Genomic DNA, 21573 nt, shown 5'->3' on the forward strand with positions numbered 1-21573 from the left:
TATGTGGGGCAGAGGAGGGGAGGCATAAGAGCTCCGTATTTTCTGCATGATTTTTCTGTAAATCTACAACTAACTAAACAAACAAGCAAACATCCCTGGTAAGATCCTGGCACCAGATTATCAGAATTCAACTCCCAGCTCCTCTAATTACCAGCTGTGTAACCTAAGGCAAGTCACTGAACCTCTCTGTGCTTTAGTTACTTAAATGGAGATTGTGTTGATCATGATAATACCTACCTCATATTGTTGTAAAGATTAAATCAGGGAAATGGATGTGGCTCAACCAATTGGGCTCCTGTCTACTATACAGAAGGTCCAGGATTCCATGCCCAGGACCTCCTAGTGAGGGCAAGCTGGCCCACACAGAGTGCCAGCCCAAACAGGAGTGCCGGCTGACGTGGAGAGCTGGCACAGCAAGATGACACAACAAGAGACACAGAGGAGAAAAATAAGATGTGGCAGATCAGGGAGCTGAGGTGGCGCAAGAGAGAAATCGCCTCTCTCCCACACGGGGAGGTCCCAGGGTAGGCTCCCCGAGCCGCCTAATGAGAATGCAAGCAGACACAGAATACACACAGCGAATGGACACAGAGCGCAGACAACGGGGAACAGGGAAAGGGAGAGACAAATAAAATAAATTTTAAAAAATACTACTACTGTCTACTATTAATTTTTTTAAAAAGATTAAATGAGTCAATAAATTTGAAACACCTAGACCAATCCCTGGCACATAGAAGAGTTGTCTTATTAATTCATTCCACAAACATTTGAGCATCTACTTCACTAGGCTATGGAAATTCAAAAAAACGAAAACAGAGCTTGTGTTGAGGATGGAGGGATTAGGGGTGATCTTTTTCCTTCTCTAGTTTCAAACTTCGTGCAATGGGATAGTACTCGTTTTACATTTTTTAATGAAATGTATTTTGAAAACAGTGGGCCGCAGCCACAAGCCTCTCCTGGCCCTCTGGGCGCTCCAGGTCGGCGGTGGGAGGCAGCCTGGGCAGGGTAACCCTTCAGCAGGGCGGGGCGGCTTCTGCCTGTGACAGATACACCCTCGAGCGCCGAGATAGCAAGCCCAGCGCAGGGTAATGGACAGGGGTACATTCCGGAACAGCGGTGAGGGAGATGGGGCGTCCAGAGGCTGAAGGGGTGCAAGTGACGCCCTCCACCCCTAACCTGCCCGCACCCACCGCCTTCCTGAAGGGGTCGAGGTCCCTCCCGGAGCGAGCGCCAGCAAGGGAAGAGCTCTTTATTCCACTGGCAGGTGTGTTTCCATTTTGTTTGGGGGTGAGGGACTCTGGGCACGTGAGGGGCAGGTGCTAAGCAGACAAAGGAGCTCTAAGAGAGCTGCTGAGCAGCTTAGAAAGGAGGAGGGCGGGCAGGGTCTGGCCCCGTCGCTGGCCCGGCCCGCCCGCCCCCCTCAGCGGGTCCCTGGGGTTGGCTATTTCGGGCTGAGGAGGAAAAGGGCAGAGCAGGCCAGGGCGTCTGGGGCCGGAGCCAAGGACTGGGAACCAGAACCTCCCTCTGGGAACCAGAGGCAAGGCTATACTTTAGGAAACCTTCAATCTGCATATTCTTTAATGTGGACAACTGACATTTTCTCCTGTGACTAAAAGCAATTTAGAAAACTATAAATGTTACAGATCAAGAGGGCAATGGATATAAAACAGTGTGCTTGCGGCTTGTGACAGGGCTTCAAGACAAGTCCCCTAGTAGCCTTCCAATTGCTACCCCAGCAGGCCCCACCTATTTAGAAATTCTGGGTGGCCACTGCCCCAGATGATCCTCTTCCCCTCCCTATGGCCACCGTCTGCTTCAGTGACAATCACAGTTGACCTCATTAGGTGCCTGTTGTGTTCCAGGCCCTGAGCCTGTATAAACTTAGTCTTCAAAAATAGCCCTGTGAAGTAGTGACTTTTGTTCTCCCCATTTTACAAATGAGAAAACAGAAGCACAGAGAGTTTAGATATTTTGCCCACGGTCACATAGCTAGGAAGTGCCTTTTCTCCCAAAAGCCATTCTTGGCCACCCCACTGTCCCATGGTCCCATGTGTCCCTCCTGTTCCCACAGGGCCTGATTTACACTTCTGTGGCTGCATTGAGGGCACTATATATAGCTGTTACCCTTTTCCCCCTCTATTTACGCCATGTCTTACTTATATTTGCTTTTATACGGTAGATTCTCTATAAATGTTAGCTGAAGTTTGTAACTGAACCACACTTCCTAAACTATAGCCACAATGAGCTACTCACCATTCTGGGAACATACCTTACCTTCTCTCGCTCTTGTCTTGCCTCAATCCTATCCTTTCCATCAGGTGGACCCTTATCTGTCCCCTAGGCAGAGCTCATCTATTACTTTCTTTTTTTTTTTTTTTTAACATTTATTTATTTATTTATTTCTCTCCCCTCCACCCCGGTTGTCTGTTCTCTGTGTCTATTTGCTGCGTCTTCTTTGTCCCCTTCTGTTGTTGTCAGCAGCTCGGGAATCTGTGTTTCTTTTTGTTGCATCATCTTGTGGTGTCAGCTCTCCATGTGTGCGGCGCCATTCCTGGGCAGGCTGCACTTTCTTTTGCACAGGGCAGCTCTCCTTACGGGGCGCACTCCTTGCGTGTGGGGCTCCCCTTCGCGGGGACACCCCTGCGTGGCACGGGACTCCTTGGGACACCCCTGCATGGCACGGGACTCCTTGTGCGCATCAGCACTGCGCATGGGTCAAGGAGGCCTGGGGTTTGAACCGCGGACCTCCCACGTGGTGGGCGGATGCCCTAACCACTGCGCCAAGTCTGACGCCTATTAAGGGCGCCGCCTATTACTTTCTCTGTTGCAGTGCCTTTCTTCCCTGAATACATCCTCCATGCAGCCATCAGAGTGATCCAAACATCCCATCTAATTTTAAACTCTTCAATCCACGAATCAACTATCAATTCTTACATGTAGACAAGATACAGAAGGATCTGGTCCTTTCCCACTTCTTTCACCTTAGCCTTTGCCAGGAGCCCCTTGCATTCTACGGTCTAGACTAAGCCAGGCCTCATCATGCTCCCTTGATCTTATACATACTCTGCTTATCTACCTGTTGAACCAAACTTTAAAGGTTCCTGCTCCAGTGTCACTCCTTGGTGAACCTTCCCAGACACCCTGGAAAAATGAGTGTATCACATTAATCAACCTAGTGCCCACGGTCCAGGATCCTGGCTGTGTAGGTAACGTTGTTTTTGCGGTTCTTTCAGCCAGGTAAACTTATTACCCAAAGGATACATTCTTAACAACGGGAACATCAGGACTCAGTGTCCTCAAGCCTTAGTGAACAGTGGAGTTGAAATGGTTGCAAGTTTATAAGAGAAGCTGGCGTGTCTTCATCTCTAATTATCAGGAACCAGGATTTTACTCCTACGCCTGCCTTCTCTCTGGCCCAATGGACAGGCAGACCCAGGTACATATGTGACTATGATACTGCCCAGACATAACCTAGTTGCTTAAAGTCACCAGGTCCCTCCTCATCAGGGCCTGACCTGAAACTGAAGACCATAAGGGAGCACTACATCATGAGAAAGTTTGAAAACTGAAACCAAAGAGGCCAAGGAAGCAACCCCAAGAATAGCACAAATAAAACATAATGAAGATAAAATTTCACAGTCTCTTCTGTCCATGTTCCATTTACCACAACTCATTTGCATGGTCCCAGATTAAGTGTAAGAGAAGTTGGACGTGTATCCTCCTGAGCATCCACAAAGAAAATGGGATTGTTGAACACCTAGCTAGTTTCCAGCACAATCCACCAATTTGGTCCCCAGCTTGCCATTTTATTGTTTCTCCTATACATTCAACATTCTCAGCTGTGGTCTCTGCTGTCTGACCTTATTTTGGATTGGTGTATTAATATTTTTCCAAATAGCGGTTAGGTTATAAATGCATCTTTCTTTTTGCTTGTTTGTTTTAAAGATTTATTTTATTTATTTCTCCCCACCCCCTTGTTGTTTGCACTTGCTGTATCTGTTCATCTTTGTTTCTTTAGGAGGCACTGGGAACTGAACCCAGGACCTCCATAATAGGAGGGAGGTGCCTAATCACTTAAGCCAGCTCTGTTCCCTGTTTTGTTGTGTCTCTCATTATGTTTTTCCTTTTGTGTCTCTTGTTGCATCATCTCTTTTTTTTACTTTATTTTGTACATTTAATAATTAAAGTATAAACAATAATTAAAAAAGAAAAAGAAAACAGTTGAATAAAAACATACATTTCTCATTTAAATGTACTGGATATATGTAAAAAAATTTTGAATCATACAATATGTTACATATTATATTTGTTCATAGTAATATAATCATACAGTATTTGTCCTTTTGTGTCTGGCTTGCTTCACTCAACATAATGTCCTCCAGGTTCATCCATGATGTCATGTGCTTTATGACTTCATTTATTCTTAGAGCTGCATAATATTCCATCATGTGAATACACCACAGTTTGTTTATCCATTCATTAGTAGATGGACACCTGGATTGTTTCCAACTTTTGGCTATTATGAATAATGCTGCTATGAACATCAGTGTGAAGAGGTCTGTTCGTGTCACTGCTGTCAGTTCTTCTGGGTATATACTCAGTATCTTGTTGCATCATCTTGTGTCAGCTTGCTGCTGTCTTCTTTAGGAGGCACCAGGAACCCAACCACGAACCTCCCATGTGGTAGGCAGGAGACCAATCTCTTGAGCCACATCTGCTTCCCTCTTTTTTTTTAAACAAATAAATTTTATTAATACATATTAATAAAGCATACAGAAAAAAATAAAATAAAAAAGAGAAAAAAGCACACCAAAAAAAACAGAAAAAATAAAAAATAAAGTATACAGTTCATCCAAAGTGTACAGACAATGATATTTGGTATAATCACATAGTTGTGCATTCATCAGTTAAATGCATCTTTCTTGATGGAAAATAATATACACAAAAGGAACATTCAATTTTTTTAAGGGAAAAGTTCCACTAAAACTGAACAAGGGAAACGGACTTGGCCCAGTGGTTAGGGCATCCGTCTACCACATGGGAGGTCCGCGGTTCAAACCCCAGGCCTCGTTGACCCGTGTGGAGCTGGCCATGCGCAGTGCTCATGCGCACAAGGAGTGCCGTGCCACGCAGGGGTGTCCCCAGCGTAGGGGAGCCCCAAGCGCAACGAGTGCGCCTGTAAGGAGAGCCGCCCAGCACGAAAGAAAGTGCAGCCTGCCCAGGAATGGCGCCGCCCACACTTCCCGTGCAGCTGACCACAACAGAAGCGGACAAAGAAACAAGACGCAGCAAATAGACACCAAGAACAGACAACCGGGGGAAGGGGGGTATTAAATAAATAAATAAATCTTTTTTTAAAATAAATAAATAAAAATAAAACTGAACAAAATATCAGACATCTCCATTTTTGCCATTTTCCATCTTGCTTTTCTTCACAAATTTACATAAAATCACACTTTACTGAAATAACAGTATAGAGTAAGGCATTCCACTTTTTCACAAACTTTATTTTAAATTGAGCCATATGAAGTTGCCATTGCTTTAGGTCAAAAGGGGGCAAATATTCAGTTTCATTTAGCCTAACGAACTAAACACTTCCCTATTTGATTCAGTTACCTTACTTACGATTTTTTTTTTTAAGGATGTACTGGGAATTGAAGCCGGTACCTTGTATATGCAAAGCAGGTGCTCAACCACTGGGTGAACTACACCCGCTCCCCTTTATGATTTTTTTTCTCTTCCCTTCCCTGCCCCCCCCAAGTTGTCTGCTCTCTCTGTTCATTCGCTGTGTGTTCTTCTGTGTCTGCCTCAATGCTTGTCGGCGGCACCTGAAATCTATGTCTCATTTTGCTGTGTCATCTTGCTGCTTCAGCTCTCCGTGTGTGCGGCACCACTCCTGGACGGTCTGCACTTTTTTCACGCTGGGCGGCTCTCCTTACAGGGCGCATGCCTTGCGCATGGGGCTTTCCTACACAAGGGACACCCCTGCGTGGCACGGCACTCCTTGTGCGCATCAGCACTGCACGCGGGCCAGGTCATCACACAGGGCAGGAGGCCCTGGGTTTGAACCATGGACCTCCCATGTGGTAGGCAGACGTCTGGGCATTGGGCCAAATCTGCTTCCCCCCTTTATGATTGTTTTTAATACCAGTGGATTACACTAGTATCACATTGAATTGATACCAATTAAATGGTTTCAGTTGGCTCACATGACCATGGAGATTAGCAAGTCTGAATTCCATAGCGCAGGCCACAAGGTGGGAACTCCAGTGAAGATTGTGATGAATTACTCAGGAGAAGCTGTGTTGCCGAAGTAGAGCTAGAAATTCTTTGTGACTGCTGAAATCATCAGTTCTCCCTTTAAGGTCTTCAATTAACTGGATGAAAAGTCTCTCATAGTTGAAAGTAATATTCTTTCTTGATCGTAATCAGCCATAGATGCAATCAACTACTGATTTAAATCCACAAAACACCCCCACAGTAACAATTAGGCTAGTACTTCTTGACCAAGCAACTGGACACCATAATCTAGGCAAGTTGACAACATATGAACTTAACCATCACAGCCACTATCTAGTTCTACAGTATTTTCATTACCTGAAAGGGAAACTCATTAAGTACTCACTCCCCATTTTCTCCAAACCTAACCTTACCCTCAGTTCCTAGTAACCATAATCTGTTCTTTGTTCTTTATGGATTTATCTATTCTGGTTATTTCATACAAATGTAGTCATACAATATATGGCTTTTGTATCTGACTTCTTTCACTTAGCATGATGTTTTCAGGGTTGAGCTATGTGGTAACATGTATCAGTATCTCATTCCTTTTTATGGCTGAATAGTGTTCCACTGCATGAATGTTTATCCACTCACCAGTAATTGATATTTGGGGTGATTCTACCTTTTGACTATTGTGAGTAGTGCTGCTATGAACATTCAAGTACAAGTTTTTGTTTGGACATGTTTTCAGATATTATGGGTATATGCCTGGGGGTGGAATTGTTGGGTCTTATGGTAGTTCTGTGTTTACCTTATTGAGAAATTGCCAGATTGTTTTCCACTGCAGCTGCATCATTTTGCATTCCCACTAGCATTGTATATAAGTTTCAATTTCTCTGCATCCTCACTAGTATTTGTAGTTTTCTGTTCTTTTGATTATAACCATCTTAGTGGATGTAAGGTGGTATCTCATTGTGGTTTTGATTTGCATTTCCTAATAAATAATGATGTTGAGCATCTTTTAAAAAAATTGAGTGTGTCAGTTAAGAATGCTGGCAGCTGAAAGCAACAGAAAACTAAGTAAAGCAATGATTCTTATTACCAAAAAGAAGTCTTCAGGTAAAAGTAATAAGAAGCAATGATCCTTAAAAGTCCCCATCACTGGGTACATGCTAGATCACAATTAATCAGAATCTCTGTGGGTAGACCCAGGCAACAGTAATTTTCAAACCCTCCTGTATTCTAACATGCAGCCAAGTTGAGAAGCATTGAAGTAGTTTATTTTTCTCATTTGAGCCTTGAGGTAGGTGATTGCTGGTGTTGGTTGAGTGATTCAGTGATGTCCAGGTCAAAGTCTCAGTGATACTCTTGTCCTTTGTGCTTTGCTGCCTCATGGTCATAAGATGACCATAGGTGATCCTCCAAGTTCAAAACAGGGAGAAATCTGTAGGAGGGATTGAAGGCCCAACCTATCTTCTTATTCTTTTTTTTTTTTTTAAGATTTATTTATTTCTCTCCCCTTCCCCCCCTCATTGTCTGCTCTCTGTGTCCATTCGCTGTGTGTTCTTCTGTATTCACTTGTATTATCATTTGGTACTAGAAAGTTGTGTCTCTTTTTTGTTGCATCATCTTGCTGCATCAGCTCTCCGTGTGTGCGGCGCCACTCCTGGGCGGGCTGCGCTTTTTTTACACAGGGCAGCTCTCCTTGCAAGGCGCACTCCTTGCACGTGGGGCTCCCCTACACGGGGGCACCCCTGCATAGCATGGCACTCCTTGCACGCGGCAGCACTGCGCATGGGCCAGCTCACCACACGGGTCAGGAGGCCCTGGCGATAGAACCCTGGACCCTCCATTTAGTAGGCGGACTCTCTATCAGTTGAGCCACGTCCGTTTCCCCACATCTTCTTTCATGAGCAAATCAAGCACTGTCCCAGAAACCTCTTCAGCAGACTTCCACTGTGATGTTATTGATCAGAACTAGTCCACCCCAGCTACAAAGGAGGCTGGAGAAGTGAGCAACATGACTCCTGATGGGCTGAGAGATCCAGCAGGTTCCATCATTGGGGCCTGAGTCCACTTCTACTTCCATGGCTGTTATCAGGAAGGAGGTAGGGAATGGATACCAAGCAGGCAGCCAGCAGACTCGGCCACAGGTAGTTACTCTCTGTGCTTCAGAATCCTCTGTTACAGCAAACGTCACATTAACACATTATGGAGACGTGTCTACATGTCTGTGCCTCCTTCTAGACCAGTGATTCTCAATTTAGGCTGCACATTACAAAGTACCAGTGTCTAGACTCCACCACAGAGATTTTTTATTTAATTGGTCTGGATGAAGCCAAGGCAGAAATAGCTCCCCTAGTGATTCTAGCATGCAGACAGGGCTTTCAGAACCACGGCTGTAGACCCAGTACCTTAAGAACAGGGTCTGTATCTCCTACAACTAGCACAGTACTCGGAACATGGGGCTTGCAAGAAATCCTCAATGAACGAATGTTAGAGAAAAATTTCCCCTCCAACCTCTGTCAGCCCCCACCCTGCACAGTGCACTGTCCTGACTGCAGGTCCTCCTACCCCCATAGCTCCCCTTCTTTACTGAGCACTGCACTTAGCCATCCCAAATGACTACCATCCACAGCTCCAGCTGGACTCACCCATGTGGACAGACTGCACAACTCTCCCACAGCTGCTGTGCGGAATACCCCAGTCCTATCCTTTCCTGCTCATTGCCTTAGTCTGAGAAGGAGAGAACTCTCTCCATTGACAACCAGCTTCAACTCTTGTGCCTTAGCTAAACCCCCTGCCCAGTAGGAGAGGACGAGGGCAGCAGGAGGGTAATGGGCCCCCATGCTTTCTATCCCGCACTCAACCCCACTCTTGCAATGGACCCCCGAGTATTCAGCTGCAGAGTACCTGGCCTAACTAACAAGCAACCTGAAGAGAAAACTGTGGCTCCTCTTGGCCACATGTAGAAAATGTGTCCCATCTGATTCCTGGCACAAATGTGAATCTGAGAAATGCGCCTGGGTTGATGTCACAAGAATGAGTTAGTGGTAAGTACATGCCCGGGGATGACATCATTCGGTACCCCACCAGCCGGTTCTGGCCCCATCACTCTCCTGAAACAAAGGTCACCCCCAGGGCCAGCCTCGCAGTCACACAGGGCCCCATGCTCAGAAGGGCCCCACACTTGGCTTTAGGCTCTGCTATCAAAACTGAAATTCTTAAGTTTTCATTTTGTACTGGGCCCTGCAAATTATTATGTATCCAGTCCTGGTCACCCACACTCTCTTACCAAGTTCAGCAATGTTTTCCTTCCCAGAAAGCTTTTCCCTGCATATCACTTCAGCTTCTTTTGTGAAAATCGCCCTTCACTGATCTCTCTGACACCCTGCTCTCCCGTTCTCTTCCACCTCCCTGACTTTACTTCCCTACTCCTTTTCTGGATGGTAGAAGCAATCCAGGCTTCGATGCAGCACTGTGGATATCATAGGGAGCCAAAAGGCAAGGGAATGTAGGATATTGTCAAGGGTGGTGTGGAGGAAAGACAGGATCAATAGGTGATAGGAGGTGGCCGCAGAAGGAGTCAGGAAACCGAGACACTCATCTAAGTTGGGCCACTGACTTACTGTGTAACTCTGGTCACAGTCCCTATCTGAACCTCAGTTTACCCATCAGCAATTTAAGAGAGTTGGACTAGATGTTCTCAAAGGTCCCTTCCTTTGAGCACTGTCTATCTTTGAGGCTCTAAATTCTAGCGCCAAACTGGATAAGGTGTAGGACGGTGCCACAGGAGGGGCAGGCTGTGGGGAGGCCAAGGCACCTGATGTGGCTGGGGCTGAAGGTCGAGGGAGCTGCAGGGTATAAGCTGCCACGAGCTAGTGTAGCAGATGGGTCATCCACATGGATATTCCCCTCCCTGACCCCTTGTCACCCCTACCCCTGCAGAGCATGTAGATGTGGTAGAAAAGAAAACTTGACCTAGGTGCTGAAACCATGGCAGAAGGCCAAAGTGTGTTCTGGAAGGCAGTAATGATAACAACTAGCATTTTCACAGCATTTCACAAAGTGCCTTCCCATCCACCCAACCCTGTATCCATATTCTCACTTGCAGACAAAGGGTCGGAGAGGTTGGATGACATGCATAAAGTCACACACAAATCTCACCTTCTGCCTTCAAATTCTTCCTTCTAGGGAATATTAGGAGAGGATGGGATAATGGGGTGGCATGGCAAGAGGCCCTGGTAATAAATTGGCCAAGCCCTCCTTGGCTCTCAGGAAAGTTAAATGTGCAACATTGGGAGCCCAGGATCCCAGCAAACTGAGAGAACCTGAGACAGTTCCAATTCAGAACACAAACCAGTGGGAAAGCTCATTGGCAACTGCATCAAACTTCAGGAACCTGGAAGAACCCTTTCCAACTCCTAGAGGGGTCATCTACCAACAACGCAGAATGCAAACTGGAATGAACCACAGCGCCACCTGGCAAGCCAGAGAGTTTGGGTACCTGTGAGTAGCCAGGAGATGAGGCACTCTGAAGACACATTTCCTGAGGAAAATTTGCTCATCATGGAAGATGATGGCCACAGGGCATGGTGGAGGGCAGAGATGAAGAGTGAGGGGAGGAAATGCATATAGGATGGGGCCCACCCCTGTTCTGCCCTAAGGCTTGCCAAGCAAGGATACTTCTGCCCCTCCAGGCTATGGGCAAAGGCGAAGGGTTCTGGGGAAGCAGAGTCCCAGCTCCAGCTGGAGAGAAGGGCAATGGAAGGTGGCAATGTCAGAGCCTTGGAGGCGAGTCTAAGGCAGCAAGTAGAAATGGGGTCTGGTCTCCCCACAGAAGAGAGTTCTTCAGGGTCTGGGATCTGCCCTTTGTGGCATCACCTGGCCAAGCCATGGCTCAGGTATCTGACACCGACGTCTGGGGCCCAGAGTCACATGCCAAGAAACCCAATACTCTTGGGCCCCAGCCTCCAGCTCCAGCAGCTCCGGGTCAGCAGGACTTCTGGAGGAAGAAGCAGGTCTCCAGAACCGAGCAGCAGGGAGGCTACTGCGGGGGAGAGATCAGCACAGGAGAAGGCTCTCCCACCAACAGGGGTGAGAGGCTGGGAGGAGGAGGGAGAGGATGAGGGAGGAAGCGCAAGGCAGAGCAGACAGTGCAGAGGCAGGTGGGGGAGGGGTGCTCATTCAGGAAAAGGGGTTGGTGGGCACAGGTGGGGTCTGAGACACACCTTACATTGTCACCTAGCCTAGTCAGATGCCCTGAGGTCCTACTGCTGATCTGCCCCCCTTGTCTCCTTCACACTAGTGCCAGCCAGGCCCCCCAGTACAGCCTGGCCCACCTGGCGGCCACCCAGGTAGGCAGAAGACAACTTTATTGGAGTGAGGGAAATCAATACACGGAAGAAGCAGAAACTTAAAAGTCCCCAGACCAAGAATGACCAACAGGGCCTGGAACCAAGAGACTTCACTGATTACCCCTCCAGAACCAAAGAGATCCCAAAAGGACCTCAAGCCTGGGGGACCCTTTACCCAAAGGACCCTACTGAGGAGCCCTAGACTGAGAGAGGCACGAAGAGGGACTCAAGAAAGTCACCCAGGCCTGAGGCCCCCTCCCCAAAGAAGGGTTCTAGTCCGAAGAGAACGCACAAAGGGACCTCAGGAAGACAGGCCCAGCGGGGATGGGATTCTCTTTACTCACTCTGCCTTTATGGGCCTTTTCTTCCCCAGATCCTACTCCACCCCAGGACTATGCCAATCTGTGGCCATGCTCCCACCAGCCAGTCGCCTCCTGTCCCTCCTGTTGGTGCTGGGCATGGGGCGTGCCATGCCCAGCCCCCGGGTACCTCCCCAGGGCTGCTACGTGGCAGAGGAAGCTGGCGAGCAGACGTTCCGCTGCAGCCAGGCAGGCCTGAGTGCCATACCCACCGGCATCCCCAACAACACCCGCAAGCTCTACCTGGATGCCAACCAGCTGGCCTCGGTGCCAGCTGGTGCCTTCCAGAACCTGCCTGTCCTGGAGGAGCTGGACCTGTCCCATAATGCCCTTGCCCACCTCTCAGGGGCTGCTTTCCAGGGCTTGGCGGGCACTCTGCGCCACCTAGACCTCTCTGCCAACCAGCTGGCCTCAGTGCCCGTTGAGGCCTTCGTGGGGCTGCAGATCCAAGTGGACCTATCTGCCAACCCTTGGCGCTGTGACTGTGCCCTCCAGGAGGTACTCCGGCGGGTGAGGCTGGTGCCAGGCACTGGGACAGGCATTGTGTGTGGCCCAGGTGCCCGGCCAGACCTTGTGGGGCAGGAGTTCCTGCCACTGGCAGGGGAGGAAGAGCTGTGTGGCACGGGGCGAGGCGGGGCCCGGAGGAGCACGGACGTGGCCCTGCTGGTCACCATGGGGGGCTGGCTGACACTGGTGGTGGCCTATCTGGTCCACTATGTGTGGCAGAACCGGGATGAGGCCCGGCGCCCCCTCAAGCGGGCCCCGCTGCTGCCCGTGCCCTCCGAGGACTCCTCCACTCTCAGCACAGTTGTCTGATGACTTCCTGGCCCCTCGCCCCACACTCCTACCCCATGCCCTCTCCTTTCCTCCGGCCGCCTCGGTCTCCCCTGAAGGCCCACCCCATCCCTCAAATTCCATCCCACCCTTTCCTTGTTTGTCTCCCCTAAACCCCTGATCTTTCTCTCCACCAATGCCATCTTGAATCTCCAACTCTGCCCCTGGATTGTACTAGACTCAGAGATCTCAAAGCCCTTGTGTCCACTGTCCTGGGGGGGATGACAGAACAGAGCATGGCAGTAGGTGGTGTGTGCCAACTCGGGGTAGGGACAGGTCAATGTGGGAGCACTGAGGTGACAATCTCGGCCTGGCTGAGAGTGCTCTCAAAGGCTTCACTCTATAGAAGATGTGTGAACTGACTCTTAAAGAACGAGGACTTTGGGCATAAAAGGGGGCAGGACCCTAGAAGGAAGGCCATGTACAAAGGCAAGGAAGAGGTAAAGCAAATTGGAATGTCTGGACATCGGCAAGACCTACCTCAGAGCAGGAATAGAGGGTGCAAAGCATGTTAAGGGGATGGTGGAACCGAAGTGGAGATGAGGCCAGCAAGTGGGGGGCGGCCAGATTTTGAGGGACTCTCTGGGCTCCTCTCTTCCCCCTCCCTCTGTCTTGACTGAGAACTTCCATCCCACTTTCTTGTCTCTTTCTTGCCCCCAGGTACCTCTCCTGGTTGCCCTACTTCCTTTTCCAGAAACTTCCCATCTCTCTGCCCTCTCCTTTATACACAAAAGGGCTTCCTGAACCCCCAGCCCTTGGGGGGAGAGTGGAAGTGCTCTCCTCTGTGACTAAGCGGGGATGGGTGATCAGAGAAGTGCAACAACAAATAAAGTCACTTTTATCCCATCCTCTGTTCTCTGTCTTATTGAGTAGGCCTGGCAGTGAGAAGGGGTGGGAGAAGTGTTGCGCTCCCCACACCACCCTCTCTACACCTCTTTGGCGGGGGTGCTCCTGCTGGACTGTAGGCCAGCTCCCTCTGCCTCCCCCCCCACCAGAGTTTATCTTCTAGGGAAGTCAGGGTCCATGAATTAATGATGATGGAACTGGAAGGGGGGGAGGGGATCTAGAAGGAGGACCAACGGGGAAGAGGGAGGGAAGGCAGTGTCTGGCCATGAGTCAGCAGGCCCTCAGTCTCCAGCCTCCCTAAGACTGGGAGGAGAGAGGGGGTCAGAGGAGGCACAGGGAGAAGGGAGCTGCTACCCTCTTGACAATCTGCCTTTTCTCTCCTGGTGGAAGTCTAAGCCAGGCATGAGGAGAAACCAGATGTGCTCAAAGGTAATAAAGAATTCTTGAGGGAAAAAAAGACTGAAGGAGGGGGCCACTGGAGATAGCCCTACTAGCCCACAGCCTTCTCCGGGGACCCAAAGGGGTGTGCACAACCTGTTCCCTACCTCCATGCAGTATGTCCACTCACTTGGGCTCCGTGGAAGAGAGACCTGCTTTTGGAAAGCACATGAAAGCCCCAACAGAAACTGAAGATAAGAATCACTGAACACAGAGAATTGTGGGCAACCACTCAAGGAGTGACAGGAGGAGTCCATGGCCTTCCCTGGTTCCTGTTCCCCATACTGCCTTCCCTGTCTCCTTTCCAGGGCCCCACCCTTCCACACCCTTCCCTCTTCCCTACTCGTGGCCCTGCTGGGGTCCAAGCCTGAGCTCTCTGTTATCATCCAGGAAGCCCCATCTTGACTTATCTCAGAAAAACCTGGGACTCCATCCCTTTTTCTCAAGATACATGCATGTCCCCACCTCCAGGGATGTTCAGGGATGGGGAAAAGAACTAGGGTGTGGGAAATTTCAGAGGGCAGCTTTGACAGTTCATCTTGGCCATACCTTGGCCTGGGCCTTGGAATGCTGGCCCCATACCTATCAAAGCCAGCACCAGTCCCTTCCCTGCTACTCTCAAGTCTGTCCCACTCTGCTTGCCCATCTTGGAATCAGGTTGTGACATGTCTCACTGTGTTCTGGGAAAGAGACTGTGTAGCCCTGGGACAGTAGCGGGGTTCCCACAGGTGGGGCCTACAGGTGGGGCTCCGGTCTCTGTATCACTGGTGCCCACTCCTGTAGCCTCATTTGACAACCTGTCATCCTGAGCAGCAGAGACGGCATCTTTAAGGTCTGTGGTGAGCGATTCCTCCATCCTGACACCCAACTCCAGTTCTCAGAGGTAACCTCTGAGGGGAGAGGCAGGCACACAGTCCAAGAACCTGGGAGGCCTGGGGCAGGGCCCAGCTTATCATCCACACTGCAGCATCCAGGAGCCAGCAGGCCGCAGATAGTGGTATGAGGACACCGAAGTCCCTCAGTCAGCCCTTCCATCCCTGCTCTTCCAGTCTTATGACACAGAGGCCCAAGGTGGCAAAGACAGGAGATACTGTCTTCAGGGAGCCCCAGTCTGAAGAGGGAGATGGGAAGCTAGCTCTCAGGAACTCTCTGTCTGAAGGCAGTGGCATGAGCGAAGCTCTCAAGGAACTCCCGGCCTAATGAAAGATATAGGGCCCATTCTCTTTGGGGAGTTCCTGGCCCAATGAGACCAAGACATACCTCAGACGTCCTCCCATCCCCTGTTCCTGGGAGGAAGGACATCTCTACCCCTGGGGCATGCAGAGAAAGCCCCATCTCTCTTGGGCACTAGAGCTCTTTGGTATTTAAAGACTTGAATTTCTAGCACTTGGGGCCAGTATGGCATGGATCTTCTCTGTGCTTGTCTCTCTGGCCCCCTTTAACGTCCCCCAGCACCACTCACACGCACCTGCCTTCAGTCCTCTGCCTCCTTCAGCAACAGTGTCCTCAGGTGGCTCTTTATTCATCTCCTTTTGTAGGTAACTTACCTAGGTGCTCAAGTCTTCTCCCAGTCACAAGTCTCATTTCTGCAAATAGGACGATTACTATCTTCCTCTTTTAGAACACTGAAGAAACTTAAGTCCCTACTTAAGACTAAGATACTAAGAGTAATATCTGAGATCAGCCCTCAATTCACACTAACTTTTGGGGCCAGGGCCCATTTATCACACAGAGTCAGTCAGGGAAGGTTTCCTGCAAGGGATGTGCAGGAGCAAGCACAAGAGGCTTTGTCCTACAGAGCCAAGAAAGGACTCCAGGATCACAATCCAAGGCCATGGCGATGGAGAAGGGACATGGGCATGAGGACTGGCTGGAGGGCTCCCAGCGAATGTCTCTGTCACAGTCAAGAGCAAATGCCACAACTCCCTGGACATCCAAAAACTTAGCATTGGGAATGATCTGGAAAATCTAAAGAAGAATTGAAGAATGGGATGGGGTGGGGAGGCAGGTTGAGGAATCCAGGCCAGCTGAGGGGGGATGGCACAACGGAGCACACCCCCACCCCCAGAGCAGCACAGACTGCCAGAGCAGGCAGGGACCTTCATTTTACAAAAAGGCCCAGAGAGAGCCAGTGAGGTGTCCAAGGTCACAGAGAGTCAGAGAAGAATCAGGACTAGAACCCACAGGGCCCCTGTTGCTCTGGGACACACATAAACACACACATACACAAATGTACATACACACATATACACTCTCCTTCCAAAGGAATGGGATGAAGGAGATGGGAGGAACGCTAGGGGTGCAGCAGAGGTGGCGCTGACATAATATGGGCAGAGGGCCCTGCCCACTCAGCCTGTGCGCCAGCCCTGCCCCACGCCTCCACCACAGAGCTGTCGTTCCTACAGAAGCTGCAGAGGCTTGGAGAGAACCTGGATGTGGTGACCCAGGCAGTGGAGATGCTGAAGGAAGCCACCCTGGAGAAGGGAGGCAAGGCCCGAGGCGCATATCCATCCCCCTCCTCACTGCTGTGGGGCTCAGGGTAAGGAATCTCCAAGCCGCTTTTTCTGCCCTACCCCTTCGTAAGCACTCTGGCCCCCACCCGCTCCCTCCCAAAGCCTCTGCGTCTTCCCCATGTCCTTTGCCCATCAGCCGCCTCTCCTCCAGCTCCCCTAATGAAGATAACCTTCATCTTTTCTAAGGATTCCTCCACCGATTACCTCACACGAACCCTGTGAGGCAGACTAGACTGCTACTGCAATCCCCACTTCACAGAGTTGAGGAACCTGTACCTCAGAAAAGTCCACTGTCACCAGCTGCTTGGTGAATCTGTACACAAACACCATGTTTCCCACTCCCAGCCGGTGCTTTCCCCTCTCAGCTCCATCCCTGGGACGCTGTCCTCCCACCCCCTCTCTCATCATCTCCCATCTCCCTATCCTCTTCTCCTGGCCTGGCCTTAGCACCCGAATTTCCCCAGGGCTCCCAGCGTCAACACCACCATCCACCTGCCTCTGGGTACCATCTTGGCCTTTTGCCTCAAGAAGATAGTCACTGGGGAGAAGAGCTGGGGTGTACCAAGAGGAATGGAAGGGAAGGTGGGCAGGCCTTTGGAGCCAAGCTGAAAACCAGGAGGTTGGAGTCTTCTATTCCTGCTTAGGTCTTGCCCCCCAAACCAGCTGGTGAGCCCAGAACCCTCCTGGGTTGCTCCCTAGTACCTTCCCCCCCACTCCTCCCCTCTCCCCAAGGCCACATTGGGGGTGGGGGTGAGAGGGAAGCAGGCCAGGGAAGGTACAGTCAGGAAAGACCAACACCCTACTTCTGATCCCCAGACCTGACTTCCCATTCAAGACAAGAAGCTGAAAACATTCCTCCCCAAAGGTGAGAGAAGCTGAAAGACTCTCCTCCTCTTCCCCACCCATAAGGGGCTAGGGGCTGGGCAAGGGTGGACGAAGCCTTACAAGGTTCGAGGGACACAAGGTTAATGGGACTTGAGGACTCCCTTCTCCAGCAAGGAAAGAAAATGGTCAAATTAGGAACTCAAGCCCAGAATGCCTTCTCAAAACCCTGGGGTGGGGGAGCGGATGTTGCTCAAATGGTTGCACGCCTGCTTCCCATATAGACGACGTCTCGAACCCCGGTACCTTCTAAAAAACAAAACAAAATAAAACCCAAAAAAAACCCTGGGGTGACAGTGGGTGGGCGCCAGGAGGCTCCTCAGGCTTAGGCAGGAAGTGGTAATGATTGGGGCTCCGGCCATGGGTTTCTTGGGCCCTTGAAGTGCACCTTCCCCAACCCCACTCCCAGCTTCCACGGAGGTGGAGGTGCTGCCGGCCCTGGAGAGTCAGACTCGCTGCGGGGCGGGGGTCCGCGCTCCCGGGGCTGGAGACACGGCGGGGGCGGGGCTGGGGCGCCCGGGGGCGGGGCTGGGGCGGTGACGGCAGGGCCGCGGGAAGTGGGGGAGGGGCTTAAAGTGACTGGGGGCGGGGTGGGGCGGGACTTAAGCAGCGAGAGGTCGGTCGCTAGCGCCGGGGGCGGGGCCGGGATTTCAGAGACTGATGGGGTTAGGTCGGGGATCTTCCAGGGGCGGGGCTTCGGCTGAGGCCAGCTATGAGCTGGATGGGGTGGCTCTGGAGGTTGAAGGAAAGACTGAGTCCCTGCCCTGAAGGAACCCCCAGTCTGATCCGAGAGACCTGGTTCCCTGGGTCTGGGAGCTGCCCTTTTCTGACTGTATTCAGCTGATCATTTCTCGTCTCTCTGCCAGATGGATTGGGCCCTGAATCTTGAAAGCAGTGGTTTCGGAAGTCCTCAGGGGGCCCTGGGCTCCCCTCCCATGGTACAAGAGACTTCTGGCAAACTCAACCCCATGCTGGCTGAGAACATCCTCCACCTGCTGGGAGCTCCGCGTGGGGAGGGCCGGGAGTGGGACGCGGCAAGACTTGCTGTGTCCAGCCTAGAAGGCTAGGCTCGATGGCAACAAGCAGGACCAGCAACATAATGTGTGAAACCTAGTGTAACCTGAAAAAGTGGGTGACTTGGTCAAAAATTACAAAGAATTATTATTCACGACTTCTATGGCGGAGCATTAAGCCACGTCCTGAGCCCTGTGCTACAGCACACGTCAACGCCCGCGAAGCCCACCCCGGTACAAAGCTACAGGCAGAGGCAATCAAGGCCCGAACCCCACTGCCCCCTCCTCCAGGAAAGGCAAGAGGTGCAAGCCCACCTGTCCCCACCCATTTTTCCTGAAAGAAGGGAAACATAGCTCTCCCCAGCTCTCCTCACCCTCTCCTAGAGGAGAAAGAGTGAATCTGCTGCTCCCCCCAACAAGTTAGTCCCCATTTCCAGAGCCACCTTACAATCCCCTGCCTCCCTGAGGGAGAGAGGGCACCCCCTTGTCCCTCAAGCCCTCTCCTCTCCTCTCCCTCTGCACAGCTGAGGAGCAATGCAGCTGCACACCATGTCTGTGGAGAAAGAGGTCCTCCCCCCAAGGAGGAAGCTGGTCAGCACTCTGAGGTTGTAGGATACTAGTGGGGGCTGACAAGCAGGATAAAATTGAATCTGAGGGAAGCGGACTTGGCCCAGTGGATAGGGCGTCCGTCTACCACATGGGAGGTCCACAGTTCAAACCCCCGGCCTCCTTGACCCATGTGGAGCTGGCCCATGCGCAGTGCTGATGTGCACAAGGAGTTCCGTGCCACGCAGAGGTGTCCCCCGCGTAGGGGAGCCCCACGCACAAGGAGAGCGCCCCGTAAGGAGAGCCGTCCAGCGGGAAAGAAAGTGCAGCCTGCCCAGGAATGGTGCTGCACACACAGAGAGCAGACACAGCAAGATGACGCAACAAAAAGAAACACAGATTCCCGTACCGCTGACAACAACAGAAGCGGACAAAGAAGACGCAGCAAATAGACACAGAGAACAGACAACTGGGGCGGTGGGGGGGAGAAATAAATAAATGAAAATAAATCTTTTTAAAAAAATTGAATCTGAACATTAGAAAGAATCCTGGAGTGCATCCAGCTCCACCCCTCACTCCCAGATGAGTACTCTGAGGCCCAGAGAGGGTAAAGGACTTCTCCAGGGCCACACAGCAGGCTCCTGGCAGAGTTCTCAATTGATCTCCAATCTCTGAATTCTTAAGTCATGCCCATTTCTGCTTGACTCTACCACTAACAGGCAGAGAGGTCAAGGATGGGGGCAGAAGCTGAGATTTAAAATTTTACTGCAGACCATGTCTGAAGTTGGTGGCTCCCCAAAAACAAAGTATCCTGTGATATTTATTCTCCACTGTGCAGCTTGAGACCCTCCTGGACCAGAATTTCCTCTAGGGGAAGGCAGGGCCCTTCCTTCTTCACTGCAAGGGGCTGAGAGGCTCCTGGGGTGAGGAGCTGAAGGCCACCCAGGCCCTGGTGTCTTGACATACAAGGGGACAGACCCCTCTACGCCTGGGAGCCCAGTGCCCTGCCACCACTCTGTGCCCTCTGAGCTGTTCTCGTCAGCTTTCAGGTACTGGCCAAAAACACCTGGCTCTCTAGCTACTTTTGCCACCAAGAACCCCCAGCGCTGGCCCATTAAGCCTGGGGATGTCAGAGTGAGACCTGGGGCCCGGCTGGGGGTGCTGGTGAAAATGGAGAGGCCCTTTGGCTCCAAGATCCCCTTGGAGACAGAGCTTCTAAGCGTCCATCTGGAGCCCAGTCTCTTTAGCAATGATCTGGGGGTGCTGTCTAATTGGAAGGGCTTAGTGATCACAGTCAAGGAGGAAAGCTTCTCTTGCATCAGCAGGCAGGCGCTCCAATACCTGCTCCAGTCACCTCAGCAGGAGTTCAGGAAGAGCTAGGGTGCTGGGAGGATCTGGCTTGCAGGCATGGGCCTCCGTTGACAAAGGAGGCTTCTGCAGTTTGGGCCTGGGGACTGGCGATGGAAGGTTGCGGGCCGTGAGAGCTGACAACTTGAAGTTTGATGCTGAGTTTCATGCAACCCAGGCTGAACATCAGCGTCTGCTCAGTCACAAGTTTGAGGAAGCCTTGGGCTCCAGGGCTGGTTTGGGAATTTGGGAAGAAACCTCAAAAAATTTTAGGGGGTAAGAAGAGACTACAAGGTTTTTATGCTGTTCAGAAAGGGAAATTGTGGAAGTATAGTTTACAATCTACAGTCCATACCCCAAAACGTACAACCTCCCAAGTGAGATATAAAACACCACACTTCGGGGAGCACTCTTCCTGCAGCTCCGCCAGCCACTCCCCCTGTTTTAGTTTGCTAAGGGCTGCCAATGCAAAATACCAGAACTGGGTTGGTTTTATAATGGGAATTTATTAGGGTAAAATCTGACTGTTCCGAGGGTGTGAAAATGTCCAAATCAAGGCAACATCCGAGATGCTGTCTCATCAAAGGTCAGCTGCTGGCAGACCCTGGACACCCGACACGTGGCAAAGCAAAATGGTGACCAGACTCAACTTTCTCCTCCAGGCTTACTTGCTCCTGAGTTCAGCTGAGGGCAAGCAGGCATATGGCTCATCTCTCCCGTCTCTTCTGCTTCAGGCTGAGCTGCTGATTCCAGCCTCCGGCCTCTCTCTCAGCCTCTCGGGGTTTCTCTGTCTTTCTGCAGCTCTAGGTGATCCTGGAGTCCTCTCTCCCAAGGCAGAGTAAAATGGCAGTCCTGTTTCTCTGTTTCTCCTCAATTTATATAAGACTCCAGCAAGGGGGATGAGACCCACCCTGGGTCATGCCTCACTGAAGTAGTCCAATCAAAGGCCCCCAACTGAAGCAATCTAATCAAAGGGTCCCTTAACTGAATCTAACCAAAAGGTCCCACATAAATAGGTTTACATGCACAGGAATGGGTTAACTTAAGAACATAATTTTTGGAGTCCACAAAAGACTCAAACCAGGACACCCCCTTCCAGCCTGACTTTATCCCGAACCCTCCCACTTCCTCTTACTCAGAGGAGATCTAGCAGTCTGTCTGTGCAAGGGGCCATTCCCCCCAAATGCTCTTACCATCCCTACTAGTGGACTCCATACCA

General features: G+C 50.8%; 1 protein-coding gene across 1 annotated transcript; it reads left to right on the top strand.

Annotated features, from left to right (window-relative positions):
- Positions 1 to 11909: 11909 nt before the first annotated feature.
- LRRC3C (leucine rich repeat containing 3C) lies at positions 11910 to 13609 on the top strand. Its single transcript, XM_023586154.2, has one exon. It carries the CDS (start codon positions 11930 to 11932, stop codon positions 12749 to 12751), a length of 822 nt encoding a protein of 273 aa, XP_023441922.1. The 5' UTR covers positions 11910 to 11929; the 3' UTR covers positions 12752 to 13609.
- Positions 13610 to 21573: the final 7964 nt, after the last annotated feature.

Source organism: Dasypus novemcinctus, chromosome 21 (genome assembly GCF_030445035.2).
Source record: "Dasypus novemcinctus isolate mDasNov1 chromosome 21, mDasNov1.1.hap2, whole genome shotgun sequence".
NCBI lineage: Eukaryota > Metazoa > Chordata > Mammalia > Cingulata > Dasypodidae > Dasypus > Dasypus novemcinctus.

Excerpts from the sequence above, each read along its gene's own strand:
- LRRC3C (XM_023586154.2), top strand. The coding sequence starts at position 11,930 with ATGGGCCTTTTCTTCCCCAGATCCTACTCCACCCCAGGACTATGCCAA.